At 43.0% G+C, this 20,718-nt stretch overlaps 1 protein-coding gene across 1 annotated transcript in view; it reads left to right on the forward strand.

Annotated features, from left to right (window-relative positions):
• TTLL1B (Tubulin tyrosine ligase-like 1B) overlaps positions 1-20,718 on the forward strand; it is a 586,529-nt gene that overhangs the window by 333,084 nt on the left and 232,727 nt on the right. The window contains exon 6 of the mRNA XM_080268174.1: positions 9,361-9,511. Coding sequence (XP_080124300.1) covers positions 9,361-9,511 — 151 coding nt within the window. The remainder of the gene's footprint in view (positions 1-9,360; positions 9,512-20,718) is intronic.

Raw genomic sequence — 20,718 nt, forward strand, 5'->3', positions numbered from 1 at the left:
TTGGGGTTTATTGCTCATGTAATGCCACTCAGGGATGAGTGAGGCTGGTCACTCTTATCTTAAATGTCAGGACCAACTTGCCAAGCCCCGGGCTCCTATGCTCTTCATGGGGCAACGTAGGATTGGATGATGAATGAATGAATGAATGAATAATAACTGTATTTACTTTTCCCAAACACATACAGTATATGTAGGTTTGCTGCTGTGATTATTCTGTGTTGATGGATGGTTGACTCTCAGCACACAAAACTTGACACTTAGAAATACCAAACTTAAATGTACTGTACAGTATACTGTCATGGGGGTACATTAATTAGTCACCAGATTTAGTTGCATGCACACATCACAGAGGTTTTTCCAAATTTGCCAAAACAATTAGCCAAATTTATTAAGTATTAACCCCTTGGGGGTAGTTTTTTTTTTTTTTTTTTCAAGAATACTCCCCCAGTATCCCTGCTTGTCGTAAAAGGCGACTAAAAGGGTTGGCGGAGGGTTAATGCCCCTCCCCGGAAAACAACTAACTAAAAAAACAAACAAGAAGCCTCGGACAAGGACTGACCAAACGATGACGACCCAGGACCGGACAAAGGACTTAGTAATGGGTACATGGAATGTAAGAGGAGCGAATGATGAGGTGAAAGAGAGAGAGAGATTGTCCAGGTGGTTGAGGGTGCGAAAGTGGATGTATGTGGCATAACTGAAACAAAATGGAGAGGAGGAAGTGTGAGAGAATGGGAGTATGGATGGGGTATATGTGCAGGAGTAGGTGAGAATGAGAGGGCAAAGGAAGGAGTATATATAGTTTTGAGTAACAGATGGAAGAAGAGCATAAGACAGTATGGATCAGTTGGGTCAAGGATTGTGTGGGTAAAGTTGAAAGTTGGAATACAAATGTATTTACCTATTTGTATTTACCTATTTGTAGTATGCAGGAATTGAGCAATGCTCGTGTTCTCCTGTCTCCATATCCACATTTATCAAGTCTACCTTTACACACATGAATGTTTTTCTCATGCACCACCTCTTTGTCTAAGTCGTTCCAAATATTTAAGTATTTACCTAATATACCTAATTGTGATATACACGGAATGTACTATGCTCGTGGGTTTCCATCACTGTTTCTCAGTAATTCAAATTTGGCTTTAAACTCGTTTAAGTTTTTAGACTGGACAGTCTCTTTGTCCAGGCTATTCCATAAGTCTATACTTCTGTAAGGAAAGCTATATTTCTTGATATTCTTCAAGCAGCTTGACTTTTTCAATTTCATTCCGTGTCCTCTTGTTGCTCTCTTATCCCATACAAACAGATCTTCTTTGTCAATTTTATCTACTCCCACCATGGTCCTGAACACTGCAATCATGTCTCCCCTCTTTCTCCTTTCCTCTAAGGAAGGCAAATCCAGTTTTTCCAGCCTCTCTCTGTATGACAGGTTTGTCAGACTGGGGACCATCTTGGTTGCTGTTCTTTGTATTCTCTCAATCTTGTTTATATCTTTCTTTTTGTGTGGGGACCACACTACCGCTGCATATTCTAACCTGGGGCGGATCATTGCCACTATCAATTTTTTCATCATCTCCTCATCCATATAATGAAATGCTACTCTTATGTTAGTCAAGAGTTTATAAGTCTCTCCAACTATCTTGTTAATGTGCTTTTCTGGTGACAAACTATCTTGCACCAGCACTCCCAGATCTTTCTCTTCTCTCCTTTTTGTGATTAATTCATTACCCAACAAATAATTCAGTGATGGCCTCCTGGTACTTTTACCCATTTCCAATATTTTACATTTCTTTACATTAAATTTCATTTCCCACGTCCAGCTCCAAGTGTGTATCCTATCCAAATCCTGCTGCAGTATTTTACAATCCTCCTCAACCTCTACCTTCCTGAAGATCTTTACATCATCAGCAAACAGACTTGCATAACTGTTCACTCCATCTACCATATCATTTACATAAATCAGGAACATTACTGGCACCAACACCGAGCCTTGAGGGACTCCACTTGTTACTTCCCTCCATCCAGACATCCTATCCTTTATTACTGTCCTCATTTGTCTGTCTCTCAAAAAGTCTCTCATCCATTCCAGAAGTTTCCCCTTCAGTCCTCCTGTATATTCTAGTTTCCACATTAGTCTTTTATGAGGTACCTTGTCAAAGGCCTTCTCTAAGTCTAAGTACACACAATCCACCCAACCATCTCTCTCCTGTACCATGTCAATCGCTCTTGAGTAAAAGCTCAACAAGTTAGAAACACATGACCTTCCACTTCTGAATCCAAACTGACATTCAGCCAAAATATTCATCTCTTCCAGATATTTTATCCATCTGTCTTTCAGGATTCTCTCACACAATTTTGCGACCATGCTGGTTAGAGACACTGGTCTATAATTCAGGGGTTCTTCCCTGTTTCCTCCCTTGTAAGTTGGTGCCACATTTGCCCTCTTCCATTCTTGTGGCACTTTCCCCTCTTCCAGTGAGCATACGATTAAACTGTGTATTTTATCCGCCAGTTGTTCTCTGCATTCCTTCAGTACCCAAATTAGAAATTCCATCTGGTCCTGGGGCCTTCCTTACATCTTGAGTTTCCAGTAATTTATACACTTCCTGTACCTCCACTTTTATATCTTTTATCACCGGAACATTTCTGATCACTCCCTCCCCTTCCACAAGCTCCTTTTCTTTAGTGAAAACTGACAGGAAACGTTTGTTCATTATTTCTGCTTGCATTGCCGCATCCTTGAAAACCTCTCCTTCTACTTTCAGTTTGGTGATTCCTTCCTTTTGTTTCAGTTTGCCATTAACAAATCAATAAAACAGTTTGGGTTCATCCTTGCATTTGTCTATTATACCTTTTTCAAAATTCCTTTCTTCTTCTCTACGTATTCTTGTGTATTCATTTCTTGTTCTTTTATATTCTTCCTTTGTTCTGTTGTTACCTCCCTTTCTCCAATTGTTCCACGCCTTATCTCTCTCTTTTTTTTGCTATCATACACCTTCTATTAAAGCACTCCTTTTTCCTGTTTTCTTTCCCTCTTACTCTTGGTACAAATTTTTCCACTCCCAAATTATAGAGGTCTAGAAAGATATCCCACTTCTTCTGTATCTCTCTTGTTTCTCTGAATTTTCTCCAGTCCGCATTTTCAAAAAGTTTCTCAGTCCTGTAAAATTTGCTTTCCCAAAGTTGTATCTTCCCTGTCTATGAAGCTCGTCTCTTGGCTCAACGTTCCCTATTAACATCTGGAACTCAGTGGCCACATGATCACTTTTTCCTAAAGGACAGAGATATTTCAATGATTCTATTACATCGGGTTCTTTGGTGAACAGTAAATCTAACCTTGCTGGTGCGTCCTCACCTCGAAACCGTGTCTCTTCTTTGACCCATTGCGTCATCACATTATTCATTATTATATTTAATAACATAGTGCCCCATGAATCCTCGCCGCCTCCCGAGTACCATTCCTCCCAGTTCACCTCTTTACAGTTAAAGTCACTCACTAAAATTATATTATTGCTTTTCTCAATTATTTTTTGCAAATAGCTAGCCATATCTGACAACATCTCATGGTATTCATCATCCTTCCATGCTGTCATCTTTGGGGGAACATACACTACCGCCATATCTCTCTTAACATTCTCTCCAGTTTCTAATTTCATATATATCACTTCAGCCCTGCCTTCTCCCATTTCCACAGTATCTACATTTATGTTGTTCTTCACTGCTATCATCACTCCTCCTCCCTTTTTTTCTTTCCTGTCTTTTCTCCACAGTTTGTATTTACCATCTCCCAAATGAACATCAATATCTTCTCTTAATTTGGTCTCTACAAGGCACATGACATCAGGTTCATGTTCTCTCAAGAAATCGTTAATTTCAATCCTTGTCGATATGAAACGATCAACATTAGTATATATCATCTTCAAATTATTTTTGATGTTTTTAATACCCTCTTCTCTCCTACTCTCTATCCGTACCACTTCCTCAACTTCTAATCTTTCACAGCCATCCCCCTTAGTTTCCTTCACTTCTATTTCCTTAAATACCACTTCCTTACTTTCATATCCAATACTCTCCAAAAAAAGTATTACATTCTTCCTCTGTCCTCTTATCATTTTTTCCCTTTACTTCTTCCTTTAATGATTATAAAACTTCTCTTTCTTCTTCATTCAGATCTTTTCTTATTATAATATTTTCCATCTCTGCCTCTTTGCTTAATTTCCAAGTCACTTTAAGTATCTCATTTATTACACTTTCTGATGTAAACTTGACTCTCACTGGTCTTGTTTCCCCTTTCTTATAAGGCCTTATCCTCCTTACTTCCTCAGTTTCTTTTACCCACTTGTCTCCTTCGGGATCAATCTTGCCTAATATTCCTCTCACCAGGTTCATGTCTCTCTCGAGTCTTACGAACCTAACCTTTTCTTCCTCTTCCCTGTTTCCAAATATTACTACACATCTGTTTCTTTCTACAGTTTCTCTCACTATTTTCTCTTTTTTCTTCAGTATTTTCACTACATTTTCTTCCATTTTTTTCTTGTTCATTTCCCTTTCTTCTTGGATGATCTCTCTTAAGCTGACCACTTCTTTCTGTTCTTCTTCTACATGCGCCCACTTTGCCTTATGCTCTTCTAATACGTTACTCATCTTCTCCGTTTTATTAGTACTCTCTTCTAGTTTCCTTCTCAATTCAACATTTTCCCGCTTCAAATTCCTAATCTCTTCATTCGCTGTTTCATTGGATTGTATCAGACTCTGTATGGTAGTATCCGTATTTTCAGACACATCCTTTATCACTAGATTCTCTACTTTCTTTTCAAGTTCACTAATCCTCATAATTAATATTTTAACCAGGTCCATGACATTGGTATTTGTATCAAATCCTTGAAGTCCCTCATTGTTTACATTTTCGGCCATGTTTAATGTTGGTTAAGTACCAAAACAGCTGTTACCGAAAAAAACTACAAACATTCATGTATACTATAGCCAATAAATCTTTACATTTTTGGTAGTCTATTAACTTTCATTATTTTAAATTTAAGACAAGACCTTAGGAGACAGGACAGACAAAATTCCTGAAACTACTTAAGGTTAGCAATGATGGCTGGGACGTCTGCGCCAACGCGAGATCGTGCTAGAAGAGTGAGAGAAGAGTTCTGGACAAATGTGGAAGTGTGCATGGAAAAGTTTGGAAGGAATGAGAGAGTGTTTTTGATCAGTGATATGAATGGTAAAGTTGGGAATGTGAAGGTGGATGGAATAGTTGGTGACTGGGGTGTGCCTGCTGAGATAGATGAGAATGGGAATCCATTAGTGTACATTAGTGCTGGGAGGGGGTTGATGATAGCCAATACCCTCTTCAGGCATAAAATGATCCACATACATGGCGAGTGATGAGAAGGGTGGGTGGTGAACTGAATGAAAGGAAGGCAATAATTGATTATGTGTGTGTGGATGAAAGGATGCGAAGATGTGTAATGGATGCAAGGGCTTATAGAGGTTGGGGGAATGGACTTTCTGACCACTACTTGGTGGTGGCCAGAATTAGGATTCAAGTAAGATGGAGGAATAGAAGGGAAAGACGAGAGGAAGTAGTAGTTGCAAGGAGAGTGGAAAGGTTACAAGAGGATGAGAAAAAGGCAGAGTATAATAGAGAAGTGGAGGAACGATTGGGCAAATATGAATTGGAGCAGATGGGAGACATGGAAGGTGTGTGTAGGATATTTACAGAAGAAATATGTGCAGCATGTGATGTGGTGTGTGGAAGAGAAGACGGAGGGGGGTGCAAGGAACAGCGTGGTGGACTGAAGAGGTGAGACAGGCTGTGGCACAAAAGGAGAAAGCATACAATGAATGGATGAGAAATAGGGGCGTGGAAGAAGTTGACAGGCAGAAGAGAGAGTTGTATGTAGAAAGAAAGAGAGAGGTGAAAAGATTAGTAAGAGAGAGTAAGAAGAGAGTGGATGAGGAATTTGGAAGGAATTTGAGTGTAAAGTGGAGGGACTGTAAGAAAATGTTCTGGAAAGAGGTGAAAAGAGTAAGACAGGGTGGAAGTGAAGTTAGCAGGGGAGTGAAAGATAAATATGGTAGATTACTAGTGGAGAAGGGAGAAAAAGTGAGCAGATGGAGAGAACACTTTAAGGAATTGTTGAACATAGAGAATGGAAGTAATGTGAGTATAAGTGGCTGGGGAATGGCTGGGAGAAGGAGGGAGGTGAGAAGACAGGAAGAAAACAGTAGGATAGAAGTTGTGGAAGCAATGAAGAAAGTTAAATTGGGGAAAGCCCCAGGAATTGATGGAGTGTGTGGTGAAATGCTGAAGCATGGGGGAGAGATAATAGTAGAATGGATGTGGAAGATGTGCAGATTGGCCTGGGAGGAAGGTAGAGTCTCGGAGGATTGGAAGTCAGGTATAATTATTTCCTTGTACAAAGGAAAAGGGGAAAAAGAAGTGCGTGGTAATCGTAGGGGCATTTGTCTTCTTAGTATAATAGGAAAAGTGTATGGTAGGATACTTATTGACAGAGTTAGAGAAAGAACAGAGAAATTAGTTGGAAAAGAACAGGGAGGCTTTAGGAAGGGAAGAGGTTGTGTAGATCAGATATTCATTCTTAGATCTTTAGTGGAAAAGTTTCTAGAGAAGGGAAAGAAGTTGTATGCGGCTTTCATGGATTTGGAGAAAGTATATGACAGGGTGGATAGACAAGGATTGTGGAAAGTATTAAGAATATATGGAGTAGATGGGAAGTTGTTGAATGCTGTAAAGAGTATGTATGATGGTGCGAAGGCTGCAGTGCGTGTGGATGGTGAACTAAGTGAATTTTTCTCTTTGAAAGTTGGGTTGAAACAGGGATGTGTCATGTTGCCATGGTTGTTCAGTCTGTACATGGATGGGGTAATAAAAGAGGTACAAGGTAGGGTAGTGGATGTTGGAGTGGCCCTGGTGAGAGAGGATAGTGTTTTGAAACTCCCTGTACTGTTGTTTGCAGATGATACTGTGTTGTTGAGTGAAGACGAAGGGGAGCTGCAAGGCTTGGTGGATGAGTTTGGGAGAGTGTGTAAGAAAAGGAATCTAAAGGTGAATGTAGGGAAGAGTAAAGTGATGCTCTTTGAGAGAGGTGAAGTCAGTGAATGTACAACGAGGTTGGATGGTGAGGAATAGGAAAATATGAGTACATTTAAGTACTTGGGTAGTGTGATGAGTAAGGATGGAGGTTTGGAGGGTGAAGTGCTTGAAAGGGTACAGCAGGGAAGAAAGGCTGCTGGTTCTTTGAAAGCAGTGATAAGAAACAGGGAAGTGAGCATGGAAGTGAAAAAGTTACTACATGACAGTATTGTGATACCAACTCTAACGTATGGAAGTGAAGCTTGGATGTTGTTGGAAGGACACAAGTCAAGAGTGAGAGCAGAGGAAATGAGTTGTTTAAGAGGGGCCTGTGGAGTCACATTGAGAGACAGGCTGATGAATGAGGATATAAAGGAGCGTTGTGGTGTGGATGTGGATGTGATAGGAAGCGTTATGAGGAACACACTGAGGTGGTTTGGCCATGTGGAGAGGATGGAGGGTGATGAAGAGAGTGTATGTGAGTGAGGTGGAGGGGGGAAGAGGGAGGGGGAGGCCGAGGATGAGATGGAGGGACGGGGTGGAGAGGTATATGAGAGAGGGGGGTGTGAGTTGGGAGCAGGGCGGTGAAATGGTGGGGGACAGGGCGACTTGGAGGCGATTTCTTTGTGGCCACCCCAAACGGGATTGAGGCATCTGGCAATAGATAAATAGATAGAGATATTAAGTCAAATTTCCAAACGGGACATGAATGTAGGAATGATTAAAGTTGTGATCGTTGAGAGAAATGATGACACTGAATACACAGTGAGGCTGGATAGTGAGGAAATGAAAAATGTAAGTGGAGTTAAGTACTTCGGTAGTTTGATGACTCAGGGTGGAAGTTTGGAGGATGAAGTGCTTGAAAGGGTACAGCAGGGAAAAAAGGTTCCTGTTTCACTGAAAGCTGCAATAAGAAACAGGGAAGTGAGCATGGAAATAAAAAAGTCACTGCATGACAGTATTGTGATCCTCACTTTAACATATGAAAACAAAGCTTGGACCATGTTGGGAGGACACATGTCAAGAGTGAGAGCAGTGGAAGTGAGTTATCTGAGAGGAGCATGTGGAGTTACATGGAGAGACAGACTGACAATTGAGAAAAGGAAGGACCGTTGTGGTGTGGATGTGAATGTGAAAGCATTAGGAGAAATACATTGAGGTGGTCTGGCCATGTGGAGAGGATGGAGAGTGATAGACTAACTAGGAGAGTGTATATGCATGAGGTGAAGGGGGAAGAGGGAAGGGGAGACCAAGGTTGAGATGGAGGGATGGAGTGGTGAGGTATATGAGAGAAGAAGGTGTAAGCTGGGGGAGGGCAGCAAAATGGCAGGGGACTGGGCAACATGGAGACGATTTGTCTGTGGCCACCCGTTATGGGATTAAGTTATCCGGCTATAGGCAGGTAAATGTAAACAGATGTTGAAGCTGCTCGAGCACAAAACTTTGCAAACCAGTCTTTACTACTACTGTACCCTGGAATGAACAGGATTCTGGATGTTCACTATTTTGGTGAGTTTTTTTTTATATACACCTACCTTTAAAGTGAATGGAAACACTGCCCTTGCTGGATGCTTCCTGGCTGTTATGAGCAATTGCTGTACCCTGCAAAATAATCCCTGGGACTTGTGAAAAAGTTTGCTTGTTTTCTAGGATACTCCATAAGTAACCCAAGTCTGTAAAAGTTGTAATTGTGAGAAATGAGGGATGGCTGTATAAAGTAAAAACAACTGACCCACTGGCAAATGACTAGTCATCATGTGATGCATGCAGCAGCTTCCAAGTTAAATACGGTAATATTCTATGTATCCTTTAGCATTTTACTGGACTTGTGGCTAGAATGGGCATCCATCATGCAGCAGGCCCGTGAATGAGCCTCCATGGACATATTAAAAACAATGGTGGATGGTTTGACATTCATGTCCACTAGTGCAATAAATGTATTTCCATTAGATAAAAAGACTTTTCCAGGATGCAGCAAATGCAAGTTCAGTCTCTCTCCTTACTCTTTAACTCTACTTTCATTACTTACTTGATTAGCCTCTTTTAATTACAGACAGTCCTTGTTATTAAGCCACTGATGATTCCATAACATCATCACATTTTTCATGTAACCAATACTATACTGTTAACTGGGAAAAAATGGAAAATCTTTATGTCACATTGAAATATACAACTCAATGTAATTTACTGTGGACTTAATGGAAAAAGTTACTTTTAAGTAGACCTGCTGTACATTCTAATCATTCCCTTTCCAAAAGGTATGTGCTTGTAACATCATACAGGCCACTGAAGGCCTACCTGTACAAGCAGGGATTCTGCCGCTTCTGCACAGTGCGCTACGATACATCAGGCCAGGAGCTGGATAACATGTTCGTCCATCTCACCAATGTCTCAATACAGAAACATGGGGTTGGTGGCAATCTTCATACTGTATTGGATTTGCTATCCAGTTTTATTCTTCTTTTACTCAAAGTCATGAGATCATACATTTAATGCAACAACAAGCTTTATTAAGTATCAAGCAAGTATGTTTAGCATGTACATTAGGTGCAGTAATATATTTTCTCATTGGAAAAGCCACAGGAATGAAGAGGGTGCAAAAAACTACTGCAGAGAGCTGCAGGAAACAGGAACCAAGGGTATTCTGAAAATGTCCTGTAATCTGTGCAGTAGCTTCATTAACATCATCATTCTCCTACTACCAGTATTATACATGAGTGTATGAGTATTCTCATTCCCCACAGAAGGGAAAGTGTGTGGTACTTCTGTAAGAAGTGTCATACTGCATGGTAGTGAATATGTTCGTACAAGAGAAGAATATGACATGAACATGATTTGATGTTGATGGATATTAAAACTAGGTAATGGGATATCCTTATGAGAACTGAGAAGATGACTGGGAGTGGAAAGCATCACAATGTAAGTTCAAGTATAAAGGAGGAGCCTAGGATGATTTGGACATGTTGAGAGGCTGGATGAGAGGAGCTGGGTGAGGAGATGTAAAACTATAGTATGGTAATATGTAATGGATGAGTTGCATTCCTAACACCTATCATATTCTTCTTCTTTTTTTTTTTCACTGCATGAATAAAAGAACTTAATGGAAATATTTAACTGAATCCCAGCCTCAAGCCCAAATTTCCCTATTGACTCTTGAACCTATGACATCATTCCCTTTAACCCCATTTCAGTTACCAAAATGCTACCAAATGTCATTACATGCTGGCATGTCCAATCTGTGCCTACAGCCAGATAAAATGAAAATGTTTCCCTTCTCATACATGTCTTTTATACCCAGGCTCACCGGGCCACCACAACACTGCATGGGTAGCTCACATCACAGCAACAATGAAACAGTTTATGTTTATCTCCCAGAACAAGTGACCGCTATATTTGCTTTGCTTTGTTTTTGAAGACTCCAACATGCTTCCATGTGTTGGTCTTGGTCACCCAATGGTGGCTGTCCATGTTGCTCGATCTCTGGCAGCTTATATATTTGTCCCTTATCCCTGAGATCTTGTCCCAGGTCTTTTTCGGCCGACCACACGAAACCCTACCTCCAACGTTAACACTTCTCACTTTGTGCACCCAGTTATCATCCCCCATCCTCTTCACATGCCCAAACCATCTGCCTCTCCCCATCACAACACCAATACACTCAAGGCCCATGCTACCTCTCAACTTTTCCATTGTGAATATAGTCCCCCCAGGCTTCGCACTCAGGGATGCACTGCACATCCACCTAATCATTGTCATCTCTGTATATTTGAGCCTCCAAATAATATCCTCTTCCTTTACAGCCCTGGTCTCACTGCCATACAGGATTACACTCCTAACACATGCTGCATATAAAGATCACTTACCATGGAGGAAGAGCCCTCTCAGTGTCAGGAAAGGCAACAGCTCCCTGAACTTCTTCCAACCACTCCACTCCTCACTCTAGCCACAGAGCTAGCTTCAGACCCACCTCCTGCACATAACATATCTCCCAGATAACAAAACTCTTCCACACACTCAAGAGACTTACCAGCAAGTTCAATCCTTTCATGCCTGACAATCTCTACCTGCTCTCCGCACGTATGAAATCAGCATTATCTCATAGTCTACCTCTAATACCACTACATCTCTTATGCACCCACTTATCATGGACACTGCACAAGATGGAATTACTTCCCATGCCCTTGTGGCAAATCGCATGAGGCCACACTCCCTCTTCTTTGACAGTACTGCCCCCAGCCCTAGTTATCATCACTATTGTTTTATCTGCATTTACTCTTAAGCCCTTGTGCCCCATACCATCTCTCCACTTCCAAAATCTTTCCTCCACTTCCCTTTCATTCTCTGCAGTCAACACCAAATCATCAGCATACAACATTTCCCATGAGAGTCCATTTCTGAAATAATGTGAGAGGGCTTAAGTACCATGGCATGCAACAAGAGGCTCAGATCTGACCCCTGGTCCACATCAACATTCATGAAAGACTCATCACTCAAATCTCCATTCACCCTTAGGGGAGGGCAGCGATGGTTTGGACATTTTTTAGAAAAATATTTATAAAAAATCAGGTTTAAGCAGGAGTGTAATCTGGTTTATGTTAAAATGTTGCCATATCATGTGGGTCTTTAGGATGGTAATATGAAATTCTTAGCTCTTTTCAGCTTTAAGCTATAGTTAACGAAACACAAGTGACTAAATCGTCCAAACCATCCCTTACCAGTGGTGATGGTTTGGACAGTAGGGTGGGATGGTTCAGCCATATGTATTACTCAGCATATTCTTAAAATTATGTGAGTTATCAGTCAATCAATCAATCAATCATTTCCTGTGGCACCCCATGGGATGCATAGAGCTTCGATGAACTCTCTCCACCAGTATTTGTCTCTTGCCATCTCCTTCAGGTCCCACCAACACTCCTCTCCTGCTTCTCTTTTCATTGTCCTCAACCAGGTTTCCCTACCTCTGCCTCTTCTTCCTCTAGCAGTCTACTCTGGCACATCCTGTATTAAACTGCCTTCTTTTATATATATGTGACCCAGCCATTTCCAGTGAGACAGTATCACATACTCATCAACTGGTTCCACTCTCGTAATATCCCTTACTCTTTTATTTGTAACTCTGTCTTGCCACTTTACCCCAAGTATCCTTCTCAGTATTTTATTCTCAGATCCTAGTACTTTCTGATCTGTTGCAATTGTACTATACCATGACTCATGCCCATAAATTAAAATTGGTCTAACCATGGACTTGTAAATTTTTACTTTAGTATGTACCGAAAGCGTATTATTATTCCAAACAGATTTCAACATTCCAACAGCTCGCCAAGCCTGTCTAATCCTCTCCTCAATTTCATTGTTTAATGATCCATTAGATGATACAATCGTTCCCAGATATTTAAAATTTTCTACATTCTTCACCACATTATTCCCAATTACACAGTCGATTTGGTTCTCCACCATCATATTAATAATTTCCGTCTTTCCACAATTTATTACCAATTCCACTTTTTCTCCTTCCTCCACCAGATAATCAAGCATCCTCTGCATCTTGTAACTACTTCCACAAATCAGTACAATATCATCAGCGTAGTCCAAATCCATCGGCCTCTTATGCATATTGAATAAAAACAAACATTTATTAATTCAAAGCTATTTCATTTTCCTAAAGTACAATATTAAACTTCAGAATCAAAATGAACTACTTGATAGGCTATCTGTTTAAAAATATATATTTTATAACTGAAATAACCTTCACCAGATGTATTAATAAATGACTTAACCTCTTACTTTCTGCTACAAATTATGCATAATTAGCCTCTCTCTCTCTCTCTCACTCACTTCCTCCCTCTCTCTCTCTCTCTCTCTCTCTGGAATATTGACTTCATTTTTCACTTTCTAGGCCTTATTTCAGATGGACTAACTTAAGACCTTTAATGCATATTGCTGCCTGCAAAACTGAAACAGAAGTTGTATTACCCCTTCCTTCTTTTAAGACTTTGAGGAATAGGTTTAATAAACAACACTATTAATATATATTCCTCAGTAACTATTAAGAATGGTGTTTCACTATGTGTTCAAATATAAATGATCAGAAGTAGCGTTATCATCTGATAAGGTCAAGACTTGATAGTAGCGGAAGGATAGTTCGGACTGTCTGAACCATCCCCCTCCTCAACTGTCCGAATCATCCCGAATCTATGTAATTAATTGATGGGTACTCTCAAGTTTCACAAGAGTGAGTTTAACATTCGTTTTTCATAGCAATATGTTCTACATGCAACACAGATTCACTCTAATAATGCACAGTATGATGCTTGGCGTATTCATAATGGTAGAGCTTACGATATACACTCAAATTATTACATAGGAGATGCAAAAACACGTAAAATCTGACCTGCATAAAAAAGTAAGGCGTTTCTAGCTTGGAGGTTCTGTGTGGTCGAAGTAAACAAACTCTCCCACTTTCACGCAAGATCATAAGGCTCTAGGTCCCATACATTTCTCAGGGAATGTCCGAACCATCCCACTGTCTGAACTATCACCGTCCTCCCCTACCTGGGTGCGAGCACTCACACATATGGTCTTAACCACCATAACCAGCCACTCCTCAGTCCCAAGCTTTCTCATTGCCCACTTCACCACCTCCCTAGGGACTCTGTCAAAGGCCTTCTCCAAATCAACAAAAACAAAGTACTGTCCTCTTTTCTTTCGCATATATTATTCCTGAAGCTGTCAGGCAATGAATAAGGCATCAGTGGTTCCTTTGCCTAGCATGAACCCAAACTGTATCACATCAATATTCACTTTCTCTTATCATACCTTCTAGAACTCTCTCCATTACCGTCATTATCTTTTGTGTGTGTGTGTGTGTGTGTGTGTGTGTGTGTGTGTGTGTGTGTGTGTGTGTGTGTGTGTGTGTGTGTGTCCGACTCTGGGCATAGGCTTCACAGCCTGCTATCAAGGCCCAGCAGTCCTCCTACATACCATACACCTCTACATGTCACCCCTTTGGCGCTAACACCCACCGTCCATATTGAATACATGCTAGGGCTGTCTCGTACAAGACTGGTGTATTGGTATTAGCAGGGGTATTTTTACGACATGTCGGCGGGTCTTCTGGTAGATCAGTAAAGCCTGATTTAATGAAATTCAAATCCTTAAACTGTTCCCTGCCCCAGCCGGGATTCGAACCTGGGTCCGTAAGGACTGCAGGCCACCTCTCTACCAATTGAGCCACCGCCTCCCCCTAAACGCTTTATGCCTCTATAATTTCCTCTGACGGCAAATTGCCTAGATGACAACTTCTCTTGTTTTTGTTGTGTTGAGGACTCATCCTAATGGGAAATTCTGAACCAGCCCATAATGGCCATCGCACGTGAGCTTGGACTTTCGTAATCGACAAGCTCAGTACAATACTTAATAAATTAACATGAGATTTTCAACAGTTTATTGCTAAATAGGCTTTGTATTAATGATTTTACCCAACTGTAGGCTAACATAAGTGTTCTAAGCAAGTTTAAGCTAGGCTAGGCTAGTCTATGTTTGGTTGGTTAGGAATATTAAGTGCATTTTCAACTTTCAAAAAATTCAATTTACGACAAGCGTCTCGGAACGTAACCAGTTTGTAAGTAGGGGACAACCTGTGTAAACCTTTTGGAACTGAAGTCACTGAAAGTGAAATCACAGTTAATTTTAATTTTGTCATAAAAATAAAATGGCTTTATATATATATATATATATATATATATATATATATATATATATATACAGTATATATATGTACACTCAACCCTCGGCTATCACTCCCAATTGGTCCCGTTATGGCTGCGCTATAGCCGAAACCATGATAGCCGAATTGAAGAACCTATGGTAATAATTCTAATTGGTGCCATGACCTCAGTATTTACCCCTAAGATACACTTTTTGTACCACATATTAATATATAATAGTCTAAAAATGAGCATGTTTTATGATGTGATCACGATTCTTATAAATACCCCTCACAGTTGATTCATTGATGTTATATTACTTCCTCACACTTTGCTTGGTCTCACCATTCTCTATAAGTTTCACATTTCCAGTTTATCTGCATAACTTAGGTTCTTCCTCTTCTTTACTTCCCTGCCAGGTGCTGCAGCATTATGTTGGGTGATGGTAGGGGGACGGGGAGGGGGTACGTTGGATAGGTCATATAATAAAAAAGGTTATTGTTCTCGCTATCACTGTTCACGGTCTGAGGGCGTGCACTTGAATGGTTTGGCGGGCAGGAGACTCGGTCGGGCGGCCAATCAGCGCTCCGCTGGCACTGACGTCACAAGACCAATCATGGAGTGACGCTTTTGTTGGCTGGGCGGAACACTGGAGCCTGGCCTTTTTGAAATTTTCGAATATTTGCAGTGTGCGATAGCAGGCATTTAGTGCAAGATAAAGTTATTTGGGTAGTTTTTTATATAGGCGTGATAGCGAGATACGCTATAGCGGAACTCGTGATGGCCGAGGGTTGAGTGTATATGTATATATATATATATATATATATATATATATATCAGTTATGTGAATCATACTTTTGTTTATCCTATGAAATGGTTATGATAGTTTTATCCTCAGTCTCATCAGTCGCTCTAGGCACTTGTTTTTCCTCTTCTGAATGAACTCAACAAATACATTGACAAAAATAGATGGTTAGATATGCAAAATCAGTTAAGAGGAACATATGAGGAAAGGGTCTTTTTCCTCTTCCTGTGGGTTTGAAGGACATGGCCAAAACAATGGCCCAATGCACTTCCAATGCAAACTAATTAGGGACTCTCATTAAATGTGTGAGATCTGGCCTAGATTTACAGGTGAAGTCAGACATGTACTGCATGATGCACTACTGAGGGTCTCCTTCACCCTTCTTCCCAAGAGGATGTGAAGAGACAGGCTGAAAACTCTCAGTGATGCCAGACTTTCAAGAGTGTGCAGAGAAAGTGGAATCTTAGGCCCCACAACACGTAATGTTTTATGATTTTTGCAACCCAGAAACACCACTGGCACCAAGGGTGCTCTATCATACCCAAACAGTACAGGTGACTTGTGAGGCCTGTGTGGCCCAACTGCAACCTGGTGATGGCAATATTAATATCCCAGGAGGGGTGGCAAGCCCAAAGACTTGCAGAGAAGTCAGTACGAAAATGCCCTAGGTGGGAGGCAGGGAGGTCAGTCACCGAGTTTCCATTCCAGTGTAACATGCAGGCACCACAAGCATGAGCTGGGAATGTGGATGGATCAGGAGCCATGGAGACCAACATGCTGGAGGTCTGTGCTTGCCTCTCTGCTGCATCAGCAGTTTCATTACCATGGATGCCTACATATGAGGGGATCCATTAAAGGTGAAAGTGCCAGGGGGAAAAGACAGGAAGAAAGAGGTGTTCCAAAATGTCATGAACTAACCTGGCATGACTCAGACCTGAGAGAAGGAGGGTAAGTGAGGACTGTGAGTCAGGATATAAAACCACTGGTTGGGGAAGGCGGAGGGACCTGGAGGATAGGAGTTCATAGTCAGGATGTCATGCCACTCATTGAAAGACCAACTTTAATCTGATGAATGGTCCTAAGTAGGACACTGAGGCAAAGGATGATGATGGGGGAAGTGGGACCCATCCATGTAAATTCTACAGGAGTTCCCATAAAAAGAGGAGTCCATGTTAGGAAAGAGCTGCCATGCAAAGACCGCATCAGATGACTTTAGGAACAGCACTGGGGGATGGGGAAGAGGGGGGAAATAATCAGACACAACCATCCAAGGGGAGGACAAGGGGGAGAGGGGCCACTGGAGCAGGACAGGGTAAGTCTAGAGATAGTGTGTGGCAGGCCTGGTTGCTGCAGAGAATGAAGGGTAACCACCCTCCTGGCCAGTCTGGGGATTGGAAAAGAACCACTGGGAGGCAGCACAGGGAGGAGACTGGGTGACTGGAGTGAGGGGTACAAATGTGATGGAGTAGCCTACAGTCCAACTCCATGCAATAGATGGAGAGAGGCATCATCCCACACTCCACATGAACTGAAACAACAGGGATAGACCTGAAGGCACACAAAGTGCTGTGTTCTGGACAACACCCAGCTTCCTGAGGTGAGTCTGGCCAGCTGATCCATAAAGGGAACCATATGACAGCTTATTCCATATGAATGTCAGATATAGGCGAAGGAAGTACTATGTTCAGAACCCCACCAAACTCCTGCAACACACTTATGATGACCAGGTGCCTGAGGCATGCTGATTAAAAGACACTCTATGTGAGAGGCCCAGGTGAGACGGGGGCCATATAGATGGAGGCAGAGAAACTTGTGGCATGCCCACAAGGTGAGAGGCTTCCCAGCAAGCTGAACCACCAATATGGAGGGGTTTCAAACTGGTGAAGTACATAACAGCACTCGTGTGCATTAATTGTAATGTCCCAGTATGCAGCCCAAGTGGCAAAAGCATCCACAGCCTGTTGGAGGCGATGCTGGGCATCTCATAATGAGTCAGCACTTCAAAGAATGAAAACATCATCAACATATACCAATACAGACACCCCAGGAGGATGAGGGAGGCCAAACATTTAGACATCAAAACGAAGGGGATTAAGAACAGATCCCTGTGGTACTCCCCACCTGGCAAGGGTGGAGGTGTAAGTACCCCCAAGGGAAACACAGAACGACCACCCCTCCAGAAAGCTTTGGACCCAGGCAAGTGCAGAGTGCATGGCACCAAAACAACATAATTTGTAGAGGATCCCATCATGGGAGGCTGAGCCAAAGGTCCCCTGGAGATCCACAGAGACTGCCAGGAATACCTGCTGGTGACAGTATGCCTGGTGAATGTGACTGTCAAACTGGAGGAGGAAATCAGGTGTCTCCCTCCCAGGGTAGAATCCACAGTGAACCTCAGACCAGTGGCAGTCATGTTGAAGTCATCAGGAAAGCCAGGGGCACACCATCCGCTCAAGCACTTTCCTGACATTGGAGCACAACACTATCAGCCTATACAAAACTGGAGAACAGTCTCTCCCTGGCTTGGGGAAGGGGAGGAGGTGAGAGGCTTTCCAGGAGGAAGGGAAGACCCCCGATGCCTAGCTGACATTAAAGATGTCCAGGAGAGAGACCTGATAGGAAGGGGGAGATGGACCAGAAACTCGCTGGGGACAAATTCTGGGCTGCACGCTTTCTTAGGCGACAAGGCTCACAGAGTTGAGGAAAACTCCACCTGGGTAAAGGAGGAGGCCAAGCCTGCAGGAGTTGAGGAGGAAATACCAACCTGAACTACCCCACGCAACTGCTGAAGACCTTGAAGTGGAGCAGGGGTGCCAAACTGGAACTCGAAGAAGGTGGTCAAGAAGGCAGCCTTGTCCTGGAAGCCTACCAGAAGGGTACCCTCCTTCCCCAGGTGATATGAAAGGGGTGGTAAGGCAACCCTTCATTGCTCGAACAGAGGATTAAGTCTGGGATGGTGAGCTGGAAAATGAGAAGGTCGAGCAGAAAGCAGACCAGGCAGCATGACAAGCTTGATGAAGCATCTGCATGCATTCTGCATCCCTGTGGTGATGATTGATCCAGTGGCTGGGTCAGGAGCACCTCTGCCAGGCATTCCAGGATGACTGCCTAGTCCACACAACCCTGGTGCAGCCCTTCAACCACCAAGGAACCATAGCGGCACTTTGAGGACGTGCAGATTTGCAAAAAAGTCAACTCACCTGCCACAACCACAGACAGGAAGTAAAGGTTGCCACACATTCATCCAAGGGCCCTCCAGGCAGACCCTGGGCATCACTTAGGGCTACCTCAAAAGAGAACCAGGAGCCCCATCTGAGGATCAGTCTGGATGAGGCAGGGTGGAGAAAGGCCAGAGACATTTGGCATTACTGGAAGATGATCAAACCCCAAATATGGACCATTCCAAATGGCCGCACCACCAAAGACTGAGTCCCTCACATAAAGATCAAGTGTGGATGGTAGGATTGAATGTGGGTCGATACAGGTCTTCAAGCCCTATGGGGTGAGAAGGAAAAAGTGACCACTCTCCAAGAGAAACTGAGAGAGGAAGGATCCTGACCTGTTACCAGAACCTCACACCAGGAAGAATCCCAGTGGGGATGTCTGGCATTACGAGTAAAGTCACCCAGGAGTAGGCAAGGTGAAGGGGGCTGATCTAGGTGAGCCCAGAGTTCATCTAGGCCACCCATGCAAGGGATGTAGCAAACTACCACTGTGATCCAACTCATCACAAGGGAAAGGCAGACTGCAAGAACTTATAATACTCCCCGAAGGGGCTCAGTTTGAGGCAGAAGAAAGTTGGGCATGTCTTCCCAGAATGCAACAGCTAGGCCACCCCAACACCCTCACCATCAGCCTGGTAGATGGTAAAACCCCAGAGTGACAGATGGAGATGTGGGGATAGCCAAGGCGAGGTCCACCACCATCTGTTTGAAATTGGAAGTTTTTTGAGGAAGGGATCTGGCATTCAACAGGAGAAATCTGTGGAGAGATGGAGGGGCCATCACTGGGAAGAAGGGAAGGAGAGGAGCCTGAGAAAGATGCTGGTACAGATGCCAATTAAGGACTGTCCATTCTGATATACAGACAGGGCTGTTAGGAGGAGGTCCATAATCACAAAGGACTCAGAGGAATGGACATCTGAGGGTTGGCATGTGGGAAGGCTAGGGAAGTTGTCCTTGATACAGGTTGATGTGGAGGAACAGGAGAGTCGCCAGGGACTGAGTCCAACACAGGAAAGCCTGGGGAGATGACAGGCAGCATGAATGGAACAGGGCAGCAGTAATACCAGTAGTCAATGTTGAGGCAAAACTCACTGGCAAGGTACAAGGCTGGATGGAAGGACCTGAAAGGTTTATGCAGCATGAAGGGGATAGGTATGAGCTGGGTGGGAATGATGATGATGGGGCTGAGGAGAAGGGGCAGGGAGGAGCAGCCACCACTGACTGGAGGTTGGGTGGGAGGGTACAGCAACCCTGTGTTCCATCTCACTGGGTCCAGCTGCAGATTCACCACTGGAAGCATCAGCAAGGTCATTCAATGTTGAAAAATGGTTGCTGACCACCACTGCAAAGGTAAGGCCTTCCTGGACAAGTCAGGATGTCCAAGTGGGAGCAGTAAGTGTTGGAAGGAGGGTAGAGCTGGGAGGGGTGTGCCCGGAAGGGGTTGAGAGTACACAGACAGATGTTGATGTCAGGCAGGGTCGAAAGGTTGGTTCTGGCAGCACCATGGATGGCAGGTGCCTGCTGATAAACTGGGCAAGAGCAGGAGACAACTGGATGTGCACCACTGCAGAAAAAGTAGTTGGGGTCATTGGAGCACAAACCTCCTGACGAGAACTTGCAAGGATGGAACCAACTACATCAAGAACACCCAACTTTGTATTTGCAGGAGACTGCCATATCCAAAGCAATGAGGCATATAACGCCTCAGGATGGGAAATATACGTGTCTCTACAGAATAGTGGGAGTGGCTCAAGATAAAGCTGCACCACCCACACTGCCACTGCATCCTCACCTCCACAAGGGCGGACTGTGAGGTGGGTGACCTTTGCCAGTTGGGAGGAACAGTTACCATGACAATGAAGGTGATATAAGAGTTCCTCT

This window comes from Coenobita brevimanus, chromosome 26 (genome assembly GCF_032717465.1).
Source record: "Coenobita brevimanus isolate Jiangsu-jjx chromosome 26, ASM3271746v2, whole genome shotgun sequence".
In the NCBI taxonomy this organism is placed as follows: domain Eukaryota; kingdom Metazoa; phylum Arthropoda; class Malacostraca; order Decapoda; family Coenobitidae; genus Coenobita; species Coenobita brevimanus.